Here is a 17,451-nt window from a genome sequence, read left to right as displayed (position 1 = left end):
TCTTGGCTTAGACTTGTCCAATTAGCTCTCATAACTTATTTCTGTTAATCTAAGTTCTGTCATGTGACTCTTTACCCCTAATTCATTTTGTACATCTGTGTCTCGTTGGCTAATACCCACACCTAGATTCATCCCCTGAGTTCCTCTCTGTCCCTGGAAGTCCCGCCTATCCTCTCCTGCCTAGCTATTGGCCATTCTGCTTTTTAATAAACCAGTCACAATGACACATCTTCACACAGTGCAAACAAATATTCCATAACACATACATACACACAAATACTATACTACACACACACATACGTACACACTACATAGTACACCCCTCCCACACACAAACACTATTGAGCACACACACCACATAATACATACACGCACACACACTATACACCATATATACTACATACTACATCACACACACATACCACACACATACTATACACAACATACACATTACAATACACACACCAATTTAGTTCCAGATAGTTTACTGTTGATACAATAAATAAAGCAGGATCAAATAGAAAGAAGGATGCTAACTTACCTCAATGGTATTGAAAAAGGATTCAATCTCACTAACAAAAGCTTCAATCCTCAAGGATTTTTCTTGTAGATTTTCAAGAAATTCTCCTAATTGAACCTGAAGGGAAGAATTAAAGTGTCTTCACTGAATAACATCGGGGGAAAACATTTCAATCAGGGCATTCTGGTTCCCTTAATATCTCTGTAGAGATTTACTATACCATATTCACTAACAAATCAAATTTTGGGTATTTTTGCTGCTTCTTCTTAATGGATTGGACACAGTTAGGTATGACAGCCAAGTTTTATCGGCTTGGAGAAGCAGATCGGTTGGCAAATCACCTGCTTTGCAAGAATGAGGACAAGAGTTTGATTCCCAGAATCACTGTAAAATCAGCTGTGTGTGGTGGTGCTTGCTTCTAATCCAGAAATGGGGAGGTAGAGATAGGCAGATTCCTGGCTCTCTAGTCAGCCAGCCTAGCCTGTTTAATGATTTCCAGGAAAGTGAGAGACCCTACCAAAAGTAAAACGTAGCTAGTGCCTGAAGAAAAATACTTGAGGTTTACCTCTGACTTTCACATGAATGTACGCACACATGTGCATGGGTGTTCTTGTTTAATATACTCTGGATTTGAATTAATACTGTTCATAATGCCTGGAGTTTTCTACAGTCTGAAGTAGAACTCTGTGATGTTGGTTATCAGTTTGACAAGCTCTAGAATCACCTAGATAGACTGTAGATACAAAGTGACCCACTGCCCCTAGCTTCTGTCTCCATGTTTTCCCCATGGTGAGCTATACACTTGAAATTTGAAACCAAAATAATGCCCCTCCTTCCTCCCTAAAGTTACTAGTGTCAGGCATTTTGCAGCAACAAGAAAAGCAAATAACACACAACCTTTAGGCTGAACTGACCCTCCATGCCACGGCTGTTTCTTCACATGAGCATGTGCAACCCCAATGTGCCTGGCAGAGCTGAGAGGGTGATGGGGCACCACCAGCCAATACACTAGCACACCGAGTGATACAGAGGACTGTTTACTAAATCTCAAAGTTCCAACCGTCTTAGAAGGGTCAAGGTTTTCAGTAAGTGGAAACCATGTGGAAACTGTATGGAGTGGTGAGAACGGTCCCTACTTCACCCACAGTTCCAAGCTTAGTAGTGTGGAATGCTGGCCCAATAAACATAATAGAAAACAAAACTGAACAACAGAGCTTCAAGTGGCAATGATACTACATGATGAAGTCTCTTCTAGGGGCCTCTAATTCCCTGTAGATCTCAATTCCCTAGCGCCCCTCCACCCCATTCCCTAGGCTCCTGACACACGGCTACATGTTTTTGTAGATTCTTCTCACATATGTTTCCTTACAGTTTCCATTTCTAGAATGTCCTCTCTGCCACTGACTAACAGACAATCTCTACCTCATCAAAGCTTAACCAAGCTTCAGCTTTTAAAGATAACTTCCCTGGTCCTCCCACGTCCCCCCAACTACCAAGCTCCCTAAAGCTTAGTCTCTCAGCATCCTGTACTCCTGAAGGCCAGGGCTGACCACCTCCACACTTCCCTTTCCTTCCTTCTCACTCCCAATGATTGGCATCCTTCCTGACATAGAACAGGAGCCAATAAACACCAGGAAAGTGGGAAAGAATTGGATCAAGGATGAAGATGAATTAATGAAGACAATCATCATGATGGGGGTAGAAAAAGGAGGAAGAGCTGGGGCTTCAGGAAACCGCAGCCAACAGTCTAGGAGGAGGCATAAAAGTCCACCTAGGAGATGCCACCCAATTCTCAAGTTACCATTTTTTGTGATATCCCTTTTTCTTAATATTTTTCAGATGTACTTATTTATGTATATGTGTGTTTTGCCTACATGTGTGTATGTGCACACATGCCTGCCTGATCAGAAGAGGGCATTCTGTTCCCTGGAACTGGAGTTATAGGTGCCTGTGAGGCATCAGATGGGTGGTGGAAACTGAACCCAGATCCTCTGCAAGAGCAGCGAGTGCTCTTGACTGCTGAGCCATCTCTCCAGCCCCCAGCTTTTCTTACTTTGCAATTTGTCTCCAACTCTTAATTTTCATGGGTAACTTAATGGGGAAAAAAGGCAAGCCTTCCTGACTTTAGTCACTGATTCTAACTTTAATCCTTCTCACATTCTTTAGAGAACATCAAACAAACAAACAAACAAATAAACCTTTAAAACATTGTTTTAAAGATAACACCATCATTCCACTTCTCAATTTTTTTAAAATTCAAAGATTTATATGATCTGAAGAGATCAGAGTATTAATTTTGGACTTTTAAAATTGTCAACATTTTGGCAAAACTTAGATTAAAAACAAAACATAATTAAAAGGTATGGGCACATTTCTGTGGAGTTAATACACCTGATATGTGAGATTTCACAACAGAGATTGCCTTACCCTTCCCTCCAAACTTTAACCAGAAATATGTCAATGAAATTTCACCCCAGAGAAATAAAAGAGAATTAATTTGATAAGAAAAAAATACCCAGATTCTAAAATGCAATCATATTTAATCAAAATGATCCTGACAATTATTTACCAGCAACATTACTGAAAGATCGTTTGAGAACCACTGATGGCAGACACTGACCCTAACGGTATGGACAGACAGTCAGGAACGTAAGCCCCAAGGTCAGGCCAACCTGGATATCAGCCCCAGCTTTTCTCTTGTCTTTTTCAGCAAACCACTTAACCTCTCTGAGCCCATGCCATTATCCGCAAACTGTGATGGGGAGCTCTGAGAACAAAATGTACTTTGTATACAAAGAACTCAACACTGGCCTGGCATATTAGCTAATTTTAAGATCATTCTGGATGCTGGATGTAGAATGGAGATGTGAAAATAGCTGATTGAGAGGTAGGTGGGTACACAAAGATTCCATGCTTCTCAACAGCATCCCTGGGGAGGTGGGCTATGATGAGAATCAAAATCTTACAGTTTCAAGAATGTTTTAACACTTAGGCTAGAATGGGTCAGTGCAGTAGATGCATATTTAAAGGACAATATTACTGATGGAAGAAATTAACTTGTTTTGTGAGAAAATGTATAATTACTGAGAATAAAAACATTTTCCTTTTTTGTAACATTAAGTATCTTTGCTACGGGATAGTAAGCTTCTCGATGGCAATGACCCCGTGTTATTTCTTGATCTACCGAGGACCTAGACAAATGCTCTGACACCCCATATACCTGTAAGAATAATAGATAAGGTAGCCTTAACTAAGTTCTTAGGGAAATAGTCACACTTCTTCCAGAACATTGTGCTTAAAATGAATATCAAATATTGGTCATTTTAAAGAAAGTGTGGAAGCAACCCAGTGCACATGTATGATTTTGTGCGTGTCGAGCTGGCTTACCTTCACAGCACTTAGAGCCGTGTCAAGGGCTGAAACCTCGTGATCTTTGTGAACACCCAACAGCTTGTCCATTTCAGAGACCAGGCTTTTGCAGGTGTAGCAGTAATAGTCAACCTGGGCCTTTGTCCGTTCCTTCTGGGTCATATCTGTAACGGACTCTGGTGCAGGCCGGTCATTTTCTATCCTCCTTCCGTCCAACTCTTTCTGCTCGGCAGACATACTAGGTCCTTCTTCCTTCAGGAATTCACGTTCCTTGGTACGCTTGGACGATTCTGCTCCTTGAGACAACACATCTTCGGGTGTGGATTCTGAAGGTGGTTCTTCTGATAAGATGCCTCGACTGGCCACATCTTGATTCAGAGAGTCAACGAACTCATACTCATCCTGGACAGGGATATTGCAGAGCCTCTCTTCATGTGGCCCAGGTGGGATGAACTCTGCTTGTGGCATTTCTGGAGCAAAAGTGGCACCAGATGCAAACTCTTCCTCTGGGAAAGACACTTGTACTGGGACATTCAGCTGGACCTCTGGACTGGTATTTCCTGCTTCATTACCCTGACTGCTTGGTTCATCTACACTCTCCAGAACATGACAGGTGTCTTCAAATGGAACTGCGTAGCTCATCTTCTGGGTGACTGCTCTGACTTCCTCTGTAATGGGAGCTTTCTGCGGCATCGCCACCTCACTGTGGGTCTCCATGTGGCCTACGGAGTCTCCTTCCCTGCCAACAGCCTTTTGCTGTTCTTCCAGATTCTTCTCCCAAAACCCAGTTTCAGGCTTTCTGCCAATTTCCCTTTCTGCAACTCTCAGCTGATGTGAATCATCCTCGCCAACTGGCTTTTCTTCCAGGCCTTGGCCTTGATCTTCTTGAGTTAGAGATGTGTCATGAAGAATGTCATCTTTGAGTACGTACTTCTCAAAATACATACCTGCTCCATCATCAGTGTCAGAATATCTCCTTGGAAACGATGCCTCCGAATCCACACTGCCACCTTCAGAGGCCGTCTCCTCTTCATTCTTCTCCCCAAATGCCTCTTCATACAGATCCTTATATAAAAATGAAAGTGCAGGTGGCTCCTCTAGAAGCTCAGGATTAACAGCCTTGGCGGCGGTAGGGAATATCTGGTTTCTTGATAGAACCCCTTCGTCCACATCAAACAAAGGCATCCCAGGGGATCTGGAGTCCACATCTCTACTGATAGCCTTCGGAACATTTCTATCGCCTGGTGTTTGGATGACCAAAGACTTTTGCATCTCTGCATGAGATGACTCACTATAGTCCTTTTCTAGCCCATAAAAGCTTTCATCTAACTTTACCAAGTCATATTCGTGTTCTAGGGTGTGTTCATCTGAACTCTCTGGGGAAGAAGCCGCTGCTTCCGTGACTTCCTTTGAGAATCCCTCAACAGTTAATTTCAGTTTCTCTGAGTCTGGGGAGAGGTTATAATCAACCAACGTGTATTTTTCAAAATAATCCTCTTCACTGGAAGCTGTGGGTTGAATAAAAGTGAAGTCACCTGTCTCTGGCTCAGTGGCTCTCTCCTCTTTTGCTTTATGAGCTTCCTTTGCCTCGTTTTCCACCAGCAATGTGACTTCCCTGTCAGAGTCTTCTAACTTGCCCTTCTGTGTCTTATGGGCAGCAAATGCCTCGCTCTCATCACGCAGGGGTACAGTTTTAAATGAGGCTCTCTCCTCCAAATAATGCAACTTATCTTGCATTTGTTCACTTTCTTCCTGATCCACGGAAGGGATGAAGGCGGGAGCGTGGATATTCAGTATCTCACAGCCTTCGGAAATGATACTAAAGGCACTTTTCTGATCCTCCGAAAGTCCAGCCGGCTTGCTGGTTACTACAAATTCTTCGTCTTTTACTGAGGTGCCTTCGGGCTCCTTGCGTGAGCCTTTCATGGGTGTCATTCGGTCAGCACTGACGGCTGAAGCATTGAGCATAAACTGGGTGTAGTTGCTTGCGGCTGAAGAGAGTGGCTCATCTCTGTGCACATCCTCCACAGCTTCTGAGGGACGCTTTGAAACAAGAGCAGACTGTTTCGGCATCCCAGTCAGGCCATCTGTAGATGTCTGGATGGTGTGCACTGTAGGCCTCTCCGACCACGTTTCTGGTCTCTTCACTGTATATTCTAGAGACATTCCTGGAACAAGAGTTTGTGGTTCTACGGGCGACAGCTGAGTCGGCGGCGTTCCTAAATGCTCTGCTTCATCAGGAGTGCACTCCGGCTTGCTTTCAGCATCTTCAGAGAGAGACCTTGACGGCATACTTTCAACCGCAGCAGCCACTGAAGCACCAGTGGACAACTCTGGCATTACCAACTGTCTCCTCTCCTCTTTGAGGCCCACTCTATCCTCACTGGATTTCTCCAACTCCAGATTTCCTCTCCGAGTCAAAGAATGGCCAACCATTTCCTCCCCGTGGGGAGGCTCCACATGGGAGGACTTGGTTTTTTCTACTAAGACTGTACTTTTTTCCAGGGCATGGAGTTGGGTTTCTGCTGCCTTTCTCTCCCTAATTTCTGGGTATACCTCTGTGAACATGCATTCTGGTTGTTCAGTAACTGGTGGTGGTTTAACCAATGAAGGTGGTTGGGCTTCACCCAAAGAGACAGCTGATGCTTGGGGCTCAGGCAGGGCTGCAGTTGGAGAGTAGGGCCGGTGTCCCTGCTTTCCTTCTGAAGATGCCCGTGTCTGCTCTTCCTCTTCTCTCCTCTCCTCCGAAGCAAGAGTCACACTGGGTTTTTCCATGAGCTCTTCATTTGGAGATATGCGCTGTTGGTACCGCTTCTCAGTAGCTTTTGGTTCTTCCGATTGAAAAGGTCGAGATTCCGGCGGCATTTGCAGCTTTTCTGCCACCTTATTTTCCCTAAGCTCCAAGGGAGCCATGATTTCTTGTGTCTCTGCCAGCTCCCTCTTCTCTGCCAGGGAAAATGATCTGATTTCCCAGCTATCCTTCTCCTCCATTGGGCGTTCGACTTCCTCTTCACGATGTTTCAAAGTAGTGGGCTTTGATGTTTCTTTTCTTAGTCTGTCTTCACCAAAATCAATTAAACTGCCTTTTGATTCCACTGGCAAAATCACTGGTGCTGGCTTCTCTGAGTCCTTCACCCTTGTGAAGTCGGATGGAGCTGATTTTGGCTGTTGTGGCATTTTATCTACTACGTCAGATGACAAGAACAATGTTTCTTTGCGATCACTGCTTGGTTCTTCCTTAAGAACAGAAATATTCCACGTAGATGGAGGAGAGATTTGTGGCTTCTGGTGTCTTTGGCTCTCAGTAACACGAAGAGGAACAGTGTTTGGGGCTTCTTCCATAACCAGTTTCTCACCCGTGGGGGAACAAGGTTGAATTCCAAGATGTTTGTTGTCAGCTGATGTAGCTGAGCTTACCCTGGTTGCCTCCAAATAGCCTGGAGCTTCTTTCTTCCTGTAATTTTCAGAGTTGGATTCGGGCTGTTTTAAAACTTCTGCACTTGAAAGCAACGTGAGTTTTTCTTTATGGTCTTTACTTTTGCCGGCTTTAACTGACACACCATCGGATTCTTCAGCAAGTTCAGCTGTGTTAACCTCAGCAGGAACTGCACTTTTCGGGTCCACGGCTGTCGTCGCTTTCTCTACAGAGGGACTCGGCTGCGTTTCTAAGTCTTCTTTGTCACTGACCTTATTATCGGGAGTGCTTGATCCAAAGAATAAACTAGACATCCATGATTTGAAGGCTGATATTCCTTTCTTCCCCTTCTCTGCAGGAAGACCTTGTTCAGCCACCAATGACTTCTCAGATGGCGTATGTGTCACCTCTGGTGTCTTCAGCGGTTGGGGTGTAACATTTGCTGTGACTCCAGGGACAGGTTTACTTTGGGTGGACACGCTCACATCTGGGGCTGGCTCTCTCCTTTCCTCAGCATCATTTACAGCCTTTGACGGAACCCCTTTTGGTTCTCCAGACACCTTCTCACCAGACACTGGTGCTGGGCTTGCCTCTTGGTCTTTGTCCAGTGTAGGTTCTGCAACTTCAGCCAGAAAATGAGCCACTCTGGTAGGAATTGAGGGAGCTTCTGCCTTTACCTGTTCCACGGATGGGCCAGGCTCTGATTTCTGGAGAGTTCTTTCAAGAGGTAGTTTGATTTCTTCCTGAGTTTCTTCTTTGCAAGGCCTGGGAGCTTCTGCATTTGTTTTCTCTGATATCAAATTTTCACTCTCTGTAAAAGAACTGATCTGCCTCTCCTCTGTTCTGCCTCTCTCCACCTTCCCAGCTGGAGCCACAGGCTGTGGTTCCTGAAGCAACTTTATTTCTTCCGAAAGGGAAGTCTCAGAGGATGAGGTTTCTGCCCTGTTACTAGATACATGAAGGGTGGATTCTTGGTCTTGCGATGGCAAATGGGTTTTTTCCACAGCTTGGGACACCTGCTTTCTGATTCCAGATTTGTGGTCTGTCTCCAATGGAGCAGCCTCAAGTTTCCCTGGCATCAGATCATTGCTAGCAGAGGACTCCAGCTGCCTGGACCCTGGTTTTCTATCTTCGTGCTGATTGGCCAAGTCGTCTGGCTTCTCCAGAATGCAGGTGTCATCCTTCGGAGAGAAGAGAGTCTCCTTCGCTTTTCTTCCTGTAACATCGGCAGGTTCCGTTCTCATAAATGATTTGGATTGCTCCGAATTCTCTTTCCTATCTGAGAGCTGTTGAATATCCAGATCTGATTTCTCTATGAAAGAGATGCTCGCATCAGGCACCTTAATAACGCACCCCTCATGCAGGGTGTTTTCAAGCTCCCTTTGCCCTGCAGGGAGGTCAGAAGAGGCAGTCTCTAATGGAGATATGGCAGGCACAGGGAACTTCCTGTCTTCCTCTTGTTCTTTTCCTCTGCTCCTCAGCTCAGTGGGGCTCATTTCTAAGACAGAAGACCCTGGTTCAGATACAAGGGGTTTTACTGGTTCTATGCTGAAGGATCCACTTCTGCCTCTACTACCAATGAGTTCTGACCCAGCAGCTGCTGCTTCTGGTAACTGTTTGTGTTTCTTCTCAGGTTCTGGGGACAGCTTTACCAGCTCTTGCTTTCCTGACAGGAGACCCCTCAGTACTAAAGATGTCTCCTCTGCTTGTTCGTGTATCTCATCCCCGTGGGCCAGTAATGTTGGGGCTAAATCGTCTGACACTGAATTTTCAGACTCAGGAGACCTTCTCACCCCCTCAGGTTTGTCGTTTGGAGCTGTGTGCTCGGGTGCCAGTGAAGCTTCTGGTGAAAGCTCACTGTCTTCTTTCTTTACCTCACCACCCAACTTGGTGCGAAGTCGGGGTTGAGGCATTGACACCTCTGGGACAGACACCAAGTTCTTTTTCTGTGATGAAATTGAGCTCTCAGAATCGAGATCTGGAGGGAATGGAAGGCCTTGTTTGTCTTCTGCCCTGGCTTCCCCAAACACATCTGCTGACATTATGGATACTGGCAACTCAGGTTTAACATCTTCAGCGTCTTCTTTTGACCGAACAGAATGCTCCAATGGAGATAATGGACTCGGAGATGAACCTAATTTCATTTCTTGCTCTGCTTCTGGCCAAGCTGATGAAGAGTTATCAATGACAGCAGTGGCATCTTTAATTGGTTCTTTCTCTTCCCCTATGAGAACTGAGCGCCCGGCTACTGAAGTCATGAGTGGCGGTGAGCCTCTTCCTAATTCTCTCCTCCCTACTCTCTCTTGGCCCTGGTGTCCCTCGGGGCTGGTGAGAGATGAATCTGTCAGGGTTTCATCTCTGCCTGATTCGGTTAAATTTGAATCAAGCTTAGTTATTGGCACTGTGGCGGCAGAAAAGCTGGCTGTGGGTTCTTCCTGCATTTCTTCTGACAAAGTTGAAAATGCTGGTGGCGAAGGAGGACGATGTTCAACTTCCTTTTCTATTCCCGACGAGGCTGCAGTTAGCTCCCTGGTTATTCCAGAACCCTGTTTCACTTCCGTTTTCACTCCAGATAAAACCTCATGTCCAGAAACAGCCATTTCCTCTAGAGGTGAATATGACTTTGCCACTTGGGGCTCATTCTTTGACAACACCTTACGTTCCAGTTCAGAAGTCACAGTTGGAGCTAAATCGGGTTTGACATCCGCCTTTGGCTCCTCTGCCAAGTCAGACAGAGCTGAATATTTCATCCCAGATCCTGGAACATTTGGGCGCTGAGGCTCTGGTGTCTGATCCTGTGATGTGTGTGCCGTTGCTTCTTGAGAATCCGGCACAGTTTCTTCCCTCCTGACTTTTGGCAGAGCCATCTGTTCCTGTGCAGATTTTAGAGTGGGTGATGCCTTGGGTTCCTGTTCTGTCTTAAGGACACGGGCGGGCTCAGGTGGAACTGAGGACTGAGATGTGGGCAAAACGGGTTCCGCGTCTTCCTTTACCACCGAGGACAGTGCAGATGAAGAAGCGGTTATCGTAGCTGCTGCTGAACTACTAACATCTCCCATCTCCCATCTGCTGGTTAAAGGTGGTGGTACCAAACTCTCTGTCTCAGGCTCCCGAGACGCCTGTGTTTTCTGCTGCTGGGCCAGGATGAGATATTCGGATACAGATGTTGAGATTGTCGGAGCATCTGGGATGCTCTCTGCCTGGCCCGTTTTATTTGCTGAAGATGGCTTGCTCAGGTCTCCGGGTACAGGCATGAAAAGGGAGGGTTTGGCCTCCCGTTCCTGTGAAGAATCAAAAGGCTCGGGCACAGGTGTGAGCGCTGTTGATTCTGACTCTTCTTCGTCTGCTTCTGAGAAGTAGGGAGATTGTGGATCAGACCTTGTAGGTAGGGACGAGTCTGGCTGGTTCTCATTTTGCTCTGTTTCTGGGAGTCTGTATGGTGGGATGGAAAGTAGTGACACTGAATCTGGGGAAAAAAGCTCAGCCTCTTCCGTGTCTTCATCTGACAAAACAGTATGCTCAGATGGCGAAGTCAAACACAGTGGAGAATCACGCCCCAGCTCTCTCTTCTCTGTCTCCTGAGTCGGATAGGGGGAGAAGGAGAACTCCGACGCAAAGGCAGAATCAGGGGAGAAGGGCCCGAGACTTCCCTCTTCCTGCTCTAGCTCCGATAGAGTGGTGGGTGAGGAGGCACCTTTTAGAAGCAGAGGGGATGTGGGGACGATGTCTTCCTCCTGGGACTCTGGTGCTACAGATGGTGTTGGTACTGAGCGTTCGGAAGCAGGTGTGGAGGACAGCGAGAACCGCTGGTCGGCTATGGTCTCTCCTTTTGGTAGGACCACATGTTCAGACGCAGCAGCTGAAGGAGGTGGGACCTGGCATTCAGAAAGCATCTCAGTTGCGTTCAGCGGGACAGCATGCTCAGATGCAGACTCCACATCCGGTGGAGATGGCCCAACATCTTCCTTTTCTTCTTCTAACAGAGTCACGGATTCAGAAATGCCTTTTGGTCTGAATTGGGACATGTCATCACTTGCTTTCAGGGGGGATTCCTGTGTTGCATTTTGGGGAGTTGAGGATTTAGATGGCAGTTTCGCATCTGATGTGACATGTTCACTTTCTCGATCCCCATCTTTCGATACAACTGCGTGTCTCAGTGTGGCAGCCAGGGATGGCGGTGGGATAGGACATTCCGAAGCCTTCTCAGTTAACGATGGAGAACGAGAGTATTCAGAGATGGCTTCCACGCCTGGGAGGTGCGACCCCAGTTCTTCTTTCTTTTCTTCTGCCAGAATCATGGGCTCAGAAACATCTTGGGACTTTAATGGGGGCTTAAGGTCCCCTGTTCTCGCCAGCGACTCCTGCGCAGCACGCACTGGAACTGAATTCTCAGTAGCAGATGCAGTATCTGGAGTTTGACATCTACTCTCTGAGGCTTCGTCTTCAGATGGGACCAGATGGTCTGGAGTAACTGGGGGAAAGAGCGGGGACTGGGATGCTGATGTCTTCTCGATAGTGGATGTAGAGAGAGAGAGCTCAGATTCAGATGCCACGGCTGGGGAATAGGACTCGCGTTCGTCATCCTCCTCTGAAAAAACCGCAGGCTCAGAGCGGGATTTCACATCAGAGAGAGAAGCTGCCTCGGCTTCTTGCTTCTCTGGTACACGGTTCAAATCCTGTGGGACTGAATACTCAGATACAAAAGCAGAATCAGTAGAAACAGACTCGGTTTCCTCTCTTTCCTCCTCAGACAAAGAGACATGTTCAGGTGTGAATGTCATTTGTGATGGCAGAATGGGCTCTTCTCTGTGCTCCACTTCAGGGGACAAAGGTGATGAAAAAGACCCCTCAGAAACTAAAGGACTTTCCGGATAATCAAGTTCTATGATCTCTTCTTCTAGACTAGAATATTCTGGTTCAGTGGTATCCGTGATTTCCACTGCCTTCTCTAGTTCTTGTGATGCTTCAGCAACAGAAGTCTCAGGCGCACGCTCCTCCTCTCTGTGGAATATGGGCTCAGGCGCATGCTCCTCCTCTCTGTGGGCTGTGGGCTCAGGCGCATGCTCCTCCTCTCTGTGGGCTGTGGGCTCAGGCGCATGCTCCTCTCTATGGGCTATGGGCTCAGGCACATGCTCCTCCTCTCTGTGGGCTATGGGCTCAGGCGCATGCTCCTCCTCTCTGTGGGCTATGGGCTCAGGCGCATGCTCCTCCTCTCTGTGGGCTGTGGGCTCAGGCGCATGCTCCTCTCTATGGACTATGGGCTCAGGCGCATGCTCCTCCTCTCTGTGGGCTATGGGCTCAGGCGCATGCTCCTCCTCTCTGTGGGCTATGGGCTCAGGCGCATGCTCCTCCTCTCTGTGGGCTGTGGGCTCAGGCGCATGCTCCTCTCTATGGGCTGTGGGCTCAGGCGCATGCTCCTCCTCTCTGTGGGCTATGGGCTCAGGCACATGCTCCTCTCTATGGACTATGGGCTCAGGCGCATGCTCCTCCTCTCTGTGGGCTATGCGCTCAGGCGCATGCTCCTCCTCTCTGTGGGCGGTGGGCTCAGATGAGGTCAGGTGTTCAAAGGCTGGTTCTGTCTTTTCTACTGAATTCAGCTTTAGCTTTTCCTTATCTGGCTCAAACCTTTCTAGGATGGATGGTGGCAGTCTTGGTGGTCCTGTCTCCAAAGACTCCTCTGCCTCCCTTGACATGGAATGGCTGGCAGAAACCATTGTTTCTGTAAAACCTTCCTGTTTTACATCATCGGCTGGGCCTGAGAACAGTGAAGCATCATTCTCTGAACTTTCCGTTCCCTGTGAATCTGGTTCAAATTCTTCCTTTGCTTGTTCAGGGAATGTGGTTGCTGGCAGGCTGGGTGGCTCTGTTCTATGGGTCTTCAGTTCGTCCGCTGGCTGCTGTGGCACTGTCTTTGGAGGTCTTAGATGTTCTTGATCTGCTGTGTCAAGCAAATTTCTGGAATAAGAAGGCAATGTGTGCTCTGTTGCAGACGTGGCTTTTAAGGGGGAATCAACATACGTTTTCTTTTGCTCTTCATAACTAAATAATGAGGTCATGGCCTTTGACCCCTCGGAGAAGGCACCTCTCCAGGGTGGAGCAAGCTCTCTTGCTGTATCATCTTTTGGGCTTTGGGCTACTAATTTACTTCTTTGGGAAGCTAGGTTAGAACCACTATTGCTCAAATCTGGCTCTAGACTAATGGACGCATCTTTCCCTTTCCTGTAATGTATTTCCTTAATTACATAACCTTTGGGCAATGTCCCATAAAATTGTAGAGGAATTAATTCTTCTTTAACTGAATTGAACATCTTAATTTTGTATTGTACTGTTCCTATGTAGACTGGCCTCAACACTAATGGTTTGTGCTCTTTGTATATTGCCCCAGTAATGGGAGGCGTATTGGATGTTGTCTTCTTCCTTCTTGTTTGATCATAGGTGCCAATGGATGACTTCTCTTTCTCAGTATTGAGCACTGGACTTTCAGAAATTAAAGGACCATCTTCCTTGTTTGCCAGAGCATCTTGCGATTCCAGAGAATTTCGTTTTTTGCTACCTTTCCGACGCAATGATGGCGAACCACGCTTGGACTTATGAGTTCTTTTACGCGTCTTTTTAACTTCATCCACAATAAAGGAAACGTTCCCTGGAGGAGAATTCAGAACTGACCCTTCCAAACTACATACACCAGAAGTTTGACTTTCTTCTGAAGCCCAAGGAGTGGAAGATCCACTTGAATTGGTCTCCCATGTTATTCCACTGTCTTCCCTTTGGACTGTCACCATGGAGAAGGAGGGGTCAGAGATGATACACTCCTGCTTGGTCTTGCCCTCTTCATCCTCATCCGATACCCTATAGTGAACAATATCAATAATTATGTTATAGTAATAAAATAATATATTACTAGAATAAGTTAATGTAAAAATATAAAAGTCGATATTGCCATCTGCCTCAACTATAGGGGTCAATATAAAATAAAGTTAAGACAGTAAAGTCAGGATGGCCAATGCAGTAACATATCCCAGGACAAAATGACTCAACAGCCTTTAAACTAAAGGCTAAGTTCACTTCTGCATCTCCCCTTTTCTGGCTTTCTGCCCTGCTCCTCCCTCGTTCCCCAGTCACTGGGGCTCCCTTGGCTCACCAGAACCCTCACTGTGACTCTGCATCAGTGCTCTTGGTTCCTACAGTTGCCCCCAAACCCAGCTTTGAACCACCCACTCCATCCGCTTCCTAAAGGGCCAGAGGTTGTGATGCTTGCCTCTTATTTGCCCATTCCCAGCCCATCCTATTCCCTTCCAGGCGGGCTTTATGTAGCATTTCATTATCATGCTTCTCATTAAAACAAATCTCAACAAACTCTTCGTACTTACAGAATAGGAAGATCAAAATCTTCGGCTCCTGAATCCCTATCTGTCATTATTTCCAAGTACATGGCATGGTCTCCTCTTACATGACTAACTTCTACTATAAATACGGTCATGTACCATAGGATGGCATTTGGTTAACTGTGGGCCACATAAACAACCATGGTCCTAGGAGATTACAATGGAGTTGGGGACTTGCTTTTGCCTAGTACTACTGTAGCCATCCTAACTTCGTAGCTCAATGAATTACCTATATGTTTGTGATACTGAAAAACACACACACACACACAACCTAATACAACTTCCAGTTATATTAAAGCATAATGATTGGAGGCGTCACCCCAGCCCCCGGCATCCATCGTAAGGCCCCTCCCCTAGGAATTGCCTTGGTCTGGACTCCACCTCCGGGAAAGCCCGCCAAGCAGTGGACCACTCCCACAGGCTATTGAGGCTGCTGCTCAGAAAAGGAACACGTGACCTCCGGGTTTCCCGTGGTCTCCCCTGCTCTCTTTTTCTCACCTTGCTTTCCTGGGCCACCCGGAAGCACAGCATTAAACGTGGACATCTTTTATTCTGTCTGATTTGATCTGATTGAAATTACTTGTGTTGGCGGAGAGGCTCATCTTAAAAATATTCATAACAAGCCGGACAGTGGTGGCGCACGCCTTTAATCCCAGCACTCGGGAGGCAGAGACAGGCGGATCTCTGTGAGTTCGAGGCCAGCCTGGTCTACAAGAGCTAGTTCCAGGACAGGCTCTAAAAAAGCTGCAGAGAAACCCTGTCTCGAAAAACCAAAAAAAAAGGAAAAAATATTCATAACATATAACACATAAAGTATAAAATGCTTAATAATGAAGAAGATATGTTACTAGTTATGCTACATGCTCTTTATTTTGGAGTGTATTTCTAAAATCAACAACAGAAACAAGCAAAAACATGACATTTTTCTAGTATGTGAAAAACTATGGGTTTAATTTCCAGAACCATAAAGAAAAGTTCATATAAGAATGTATGCCATGACATGGTATGCCAGCAGCTGCCTGTCCCATATTTACTGTGCCCCTTAGTGGCTTCTGGAGGGTAGAAGCAGTATTGACTTCTACCATCTAGTGCCAGTACATGCTATGATGCTTACAGAACAGTCCCCACCCAATGCATTTCTTGGTGCATGTTCTTGTAGTAGTGTATCTAATTCACTATCTAGTAAATATTTATTATAACACAGTTATAATAAAGTCAGATGCCAGCCCACTGTACTTCACTTTAATCATCTGCAAAATAAGAATAATAATAGAATACATTATGGAGTTTTAAGGATTATATAATACATAAACCGAATGCTAAGAAAACATGCCTGGTGTATCCTGGTACTCAATAAATGCTCTTTGCAGTCGGGTTTTCCATATAACCCTTGACTTAGTAAATAAACCTAGACACAGTTTTTCAGTGGTACAGATATTTGGAAGGACTGTGTGCTCAGCCTGCTCCTATGTGTCCTCTGAGACGACCTGCCCAGACTACCCCTGCGGCTGCCATCACACCCAGCATCAGGCTCTGTGGCCCCTCTTCTCTGGGTTTTCCTTCTTCTGTCCTTGCCTTTGCTTTTGCTGTTTAATCCTTTGGACTGCTTCCCTCCACCGTACCCCACCTCTTGTGCATGTCTAAAGTCTATGTACCCAGCAAGGCTTATTTTGAAAACTTCTGCTGCAGCTACTTCTGACTGATTTAAGCAGCTCTGTTGGATATTGGCCATTGCTTCGTAAACACTAAGCTGGAGATTAAGACTCCAAGAGTCTCTTCTCCTAGGAATATAGCTATAATTTGAGGTAATTCCAAAATGCTGATTGGCCCATTGTACTCTTCTACAACAAAAGAAGCAAAACTATACAAACATTACATGCAAAGGGTAAAGCTAAGCACTTTTTTAAGAGAAAGACAAATCAAATCTAGGTCCGTCATTAAATTTTTAAAAAGAATCGTTAGTCTCTGCTTCTATGACTGGATCTAGACGCTGGAGGACTTTAGAAACACCTATAGGGAGCTTTGAGAACATACTGACACTACCCACACCTCGGCACAAACTGGCTTTACCGTTAGGACAGCGCCTGGGCATTGCTATACTTTTGCTTTAAAGCGCTGGGAAGCGTCAATGTGCACACAGAGCCGTGAAACACTTGCCTGAACTGCCACAGAAACTTACACGGCAAGTTTACAGAGTCTGCTCACTCTGACCCCTTCCTCGTGTGCTGGGCTTTGCTGAAGAACAGGAATGAAAGTGCCTACACCTGTCCGTAGGCAATAGCATCCCCTAGGTGTCTGTATTGCAGAGGGCATGGGTATGCTCAGCTCTTACCTCCTCAGCGCCTAGCACAGTGGGACATTAACCTTTCCCCTTGCTCCAGTCTGCTATAAGCAACAACAAGTTTTGCAAATTCCTTTGGAGGAAAAGCCTGGGAGAAGTGGGAAGAGTTCTTTTTTTTTCATTTTTCTGGCAACTCTGCTCTCCTTTACTTGTTCTGGTATTGAACCACTAAGCTAATTAGGAATTTTGGTCCTCGACTGAATTCTTATTTTTTATACTCTTTTATATATTTAAGTGAGGTTATTCCTCAAAACACTCACTCCATGCTATCCTTTCTCTAACAGGTCACTCAACAGAAACAAGCTAGAATCAGAAATGCAAGTTATGCCCCAAGTTTGGAAGTCAGTGTAGGGAACACCTGTAAGTGTAGTGGCCTTATAAAAACCAATTAGAAATTCAATTTGGAGTTCGTTGTTGATTG

General features: G+C 46.0%; 1 protein-coding gene across 1 annotated transcript in view; it reads right to left on the bottom strand.

Moving 5' to 3' along the window:
- Cmya5 (cardiomyopathy associated 5) overlaps positions 1 to 17,451 on the bottom strand; it is a 97,481-nt gene that overhangs the window by 42,480 nt on the left and 37,550 nt on the right. The window contains exons 2-6 of the mRNA XM_038323712.1: positions 11,563 to 14,153; positions 9,554 to 11,487; positions 8,326 to 9,244; positions 3,908 to 7,902; positions 542 to 637 (exon numbers count right to left, since the gene is read on the bottom strand). Of these exons, the coding sequence (XP_038179640.1) occupies positions 542 to 637; positions 3,908 to 7,902; positions 8,326 to 9,244; positions 9,554 to 11,487; positions 11,563 to 14,153 (9,535 nt within the window). The remainder of the gene's footprint in view (positions 1 to 541; positions 638 to 3,907; positions 7,903 to 8,325; positions 9,245 to 9,553; positions 11,488 to 11,562; positions 14,154 to 17,451) is intronic.

The sequence above is a fragment of the Arvicola amphibius genome, chromosome 3 (genome assembly GCF_903992535.2).
Source record: "Arvicola amphibius chromosome 3, mArvAmp1.2, whole genome shotgun sequence".
In the NCBI taxonomy this organism is placed as follows: domain Eukaryota; kingdom Metazoa; phylum Chordata; class Mammalia; order Rodentia; family Cricetidae; genus Arvicola; species Arvicola amphibius.
The sequence above is the reverse complement of the archived record's forward strand: the minus strand, read 5'-3'. Positions and strand labels throughout refer to the sequence as shown.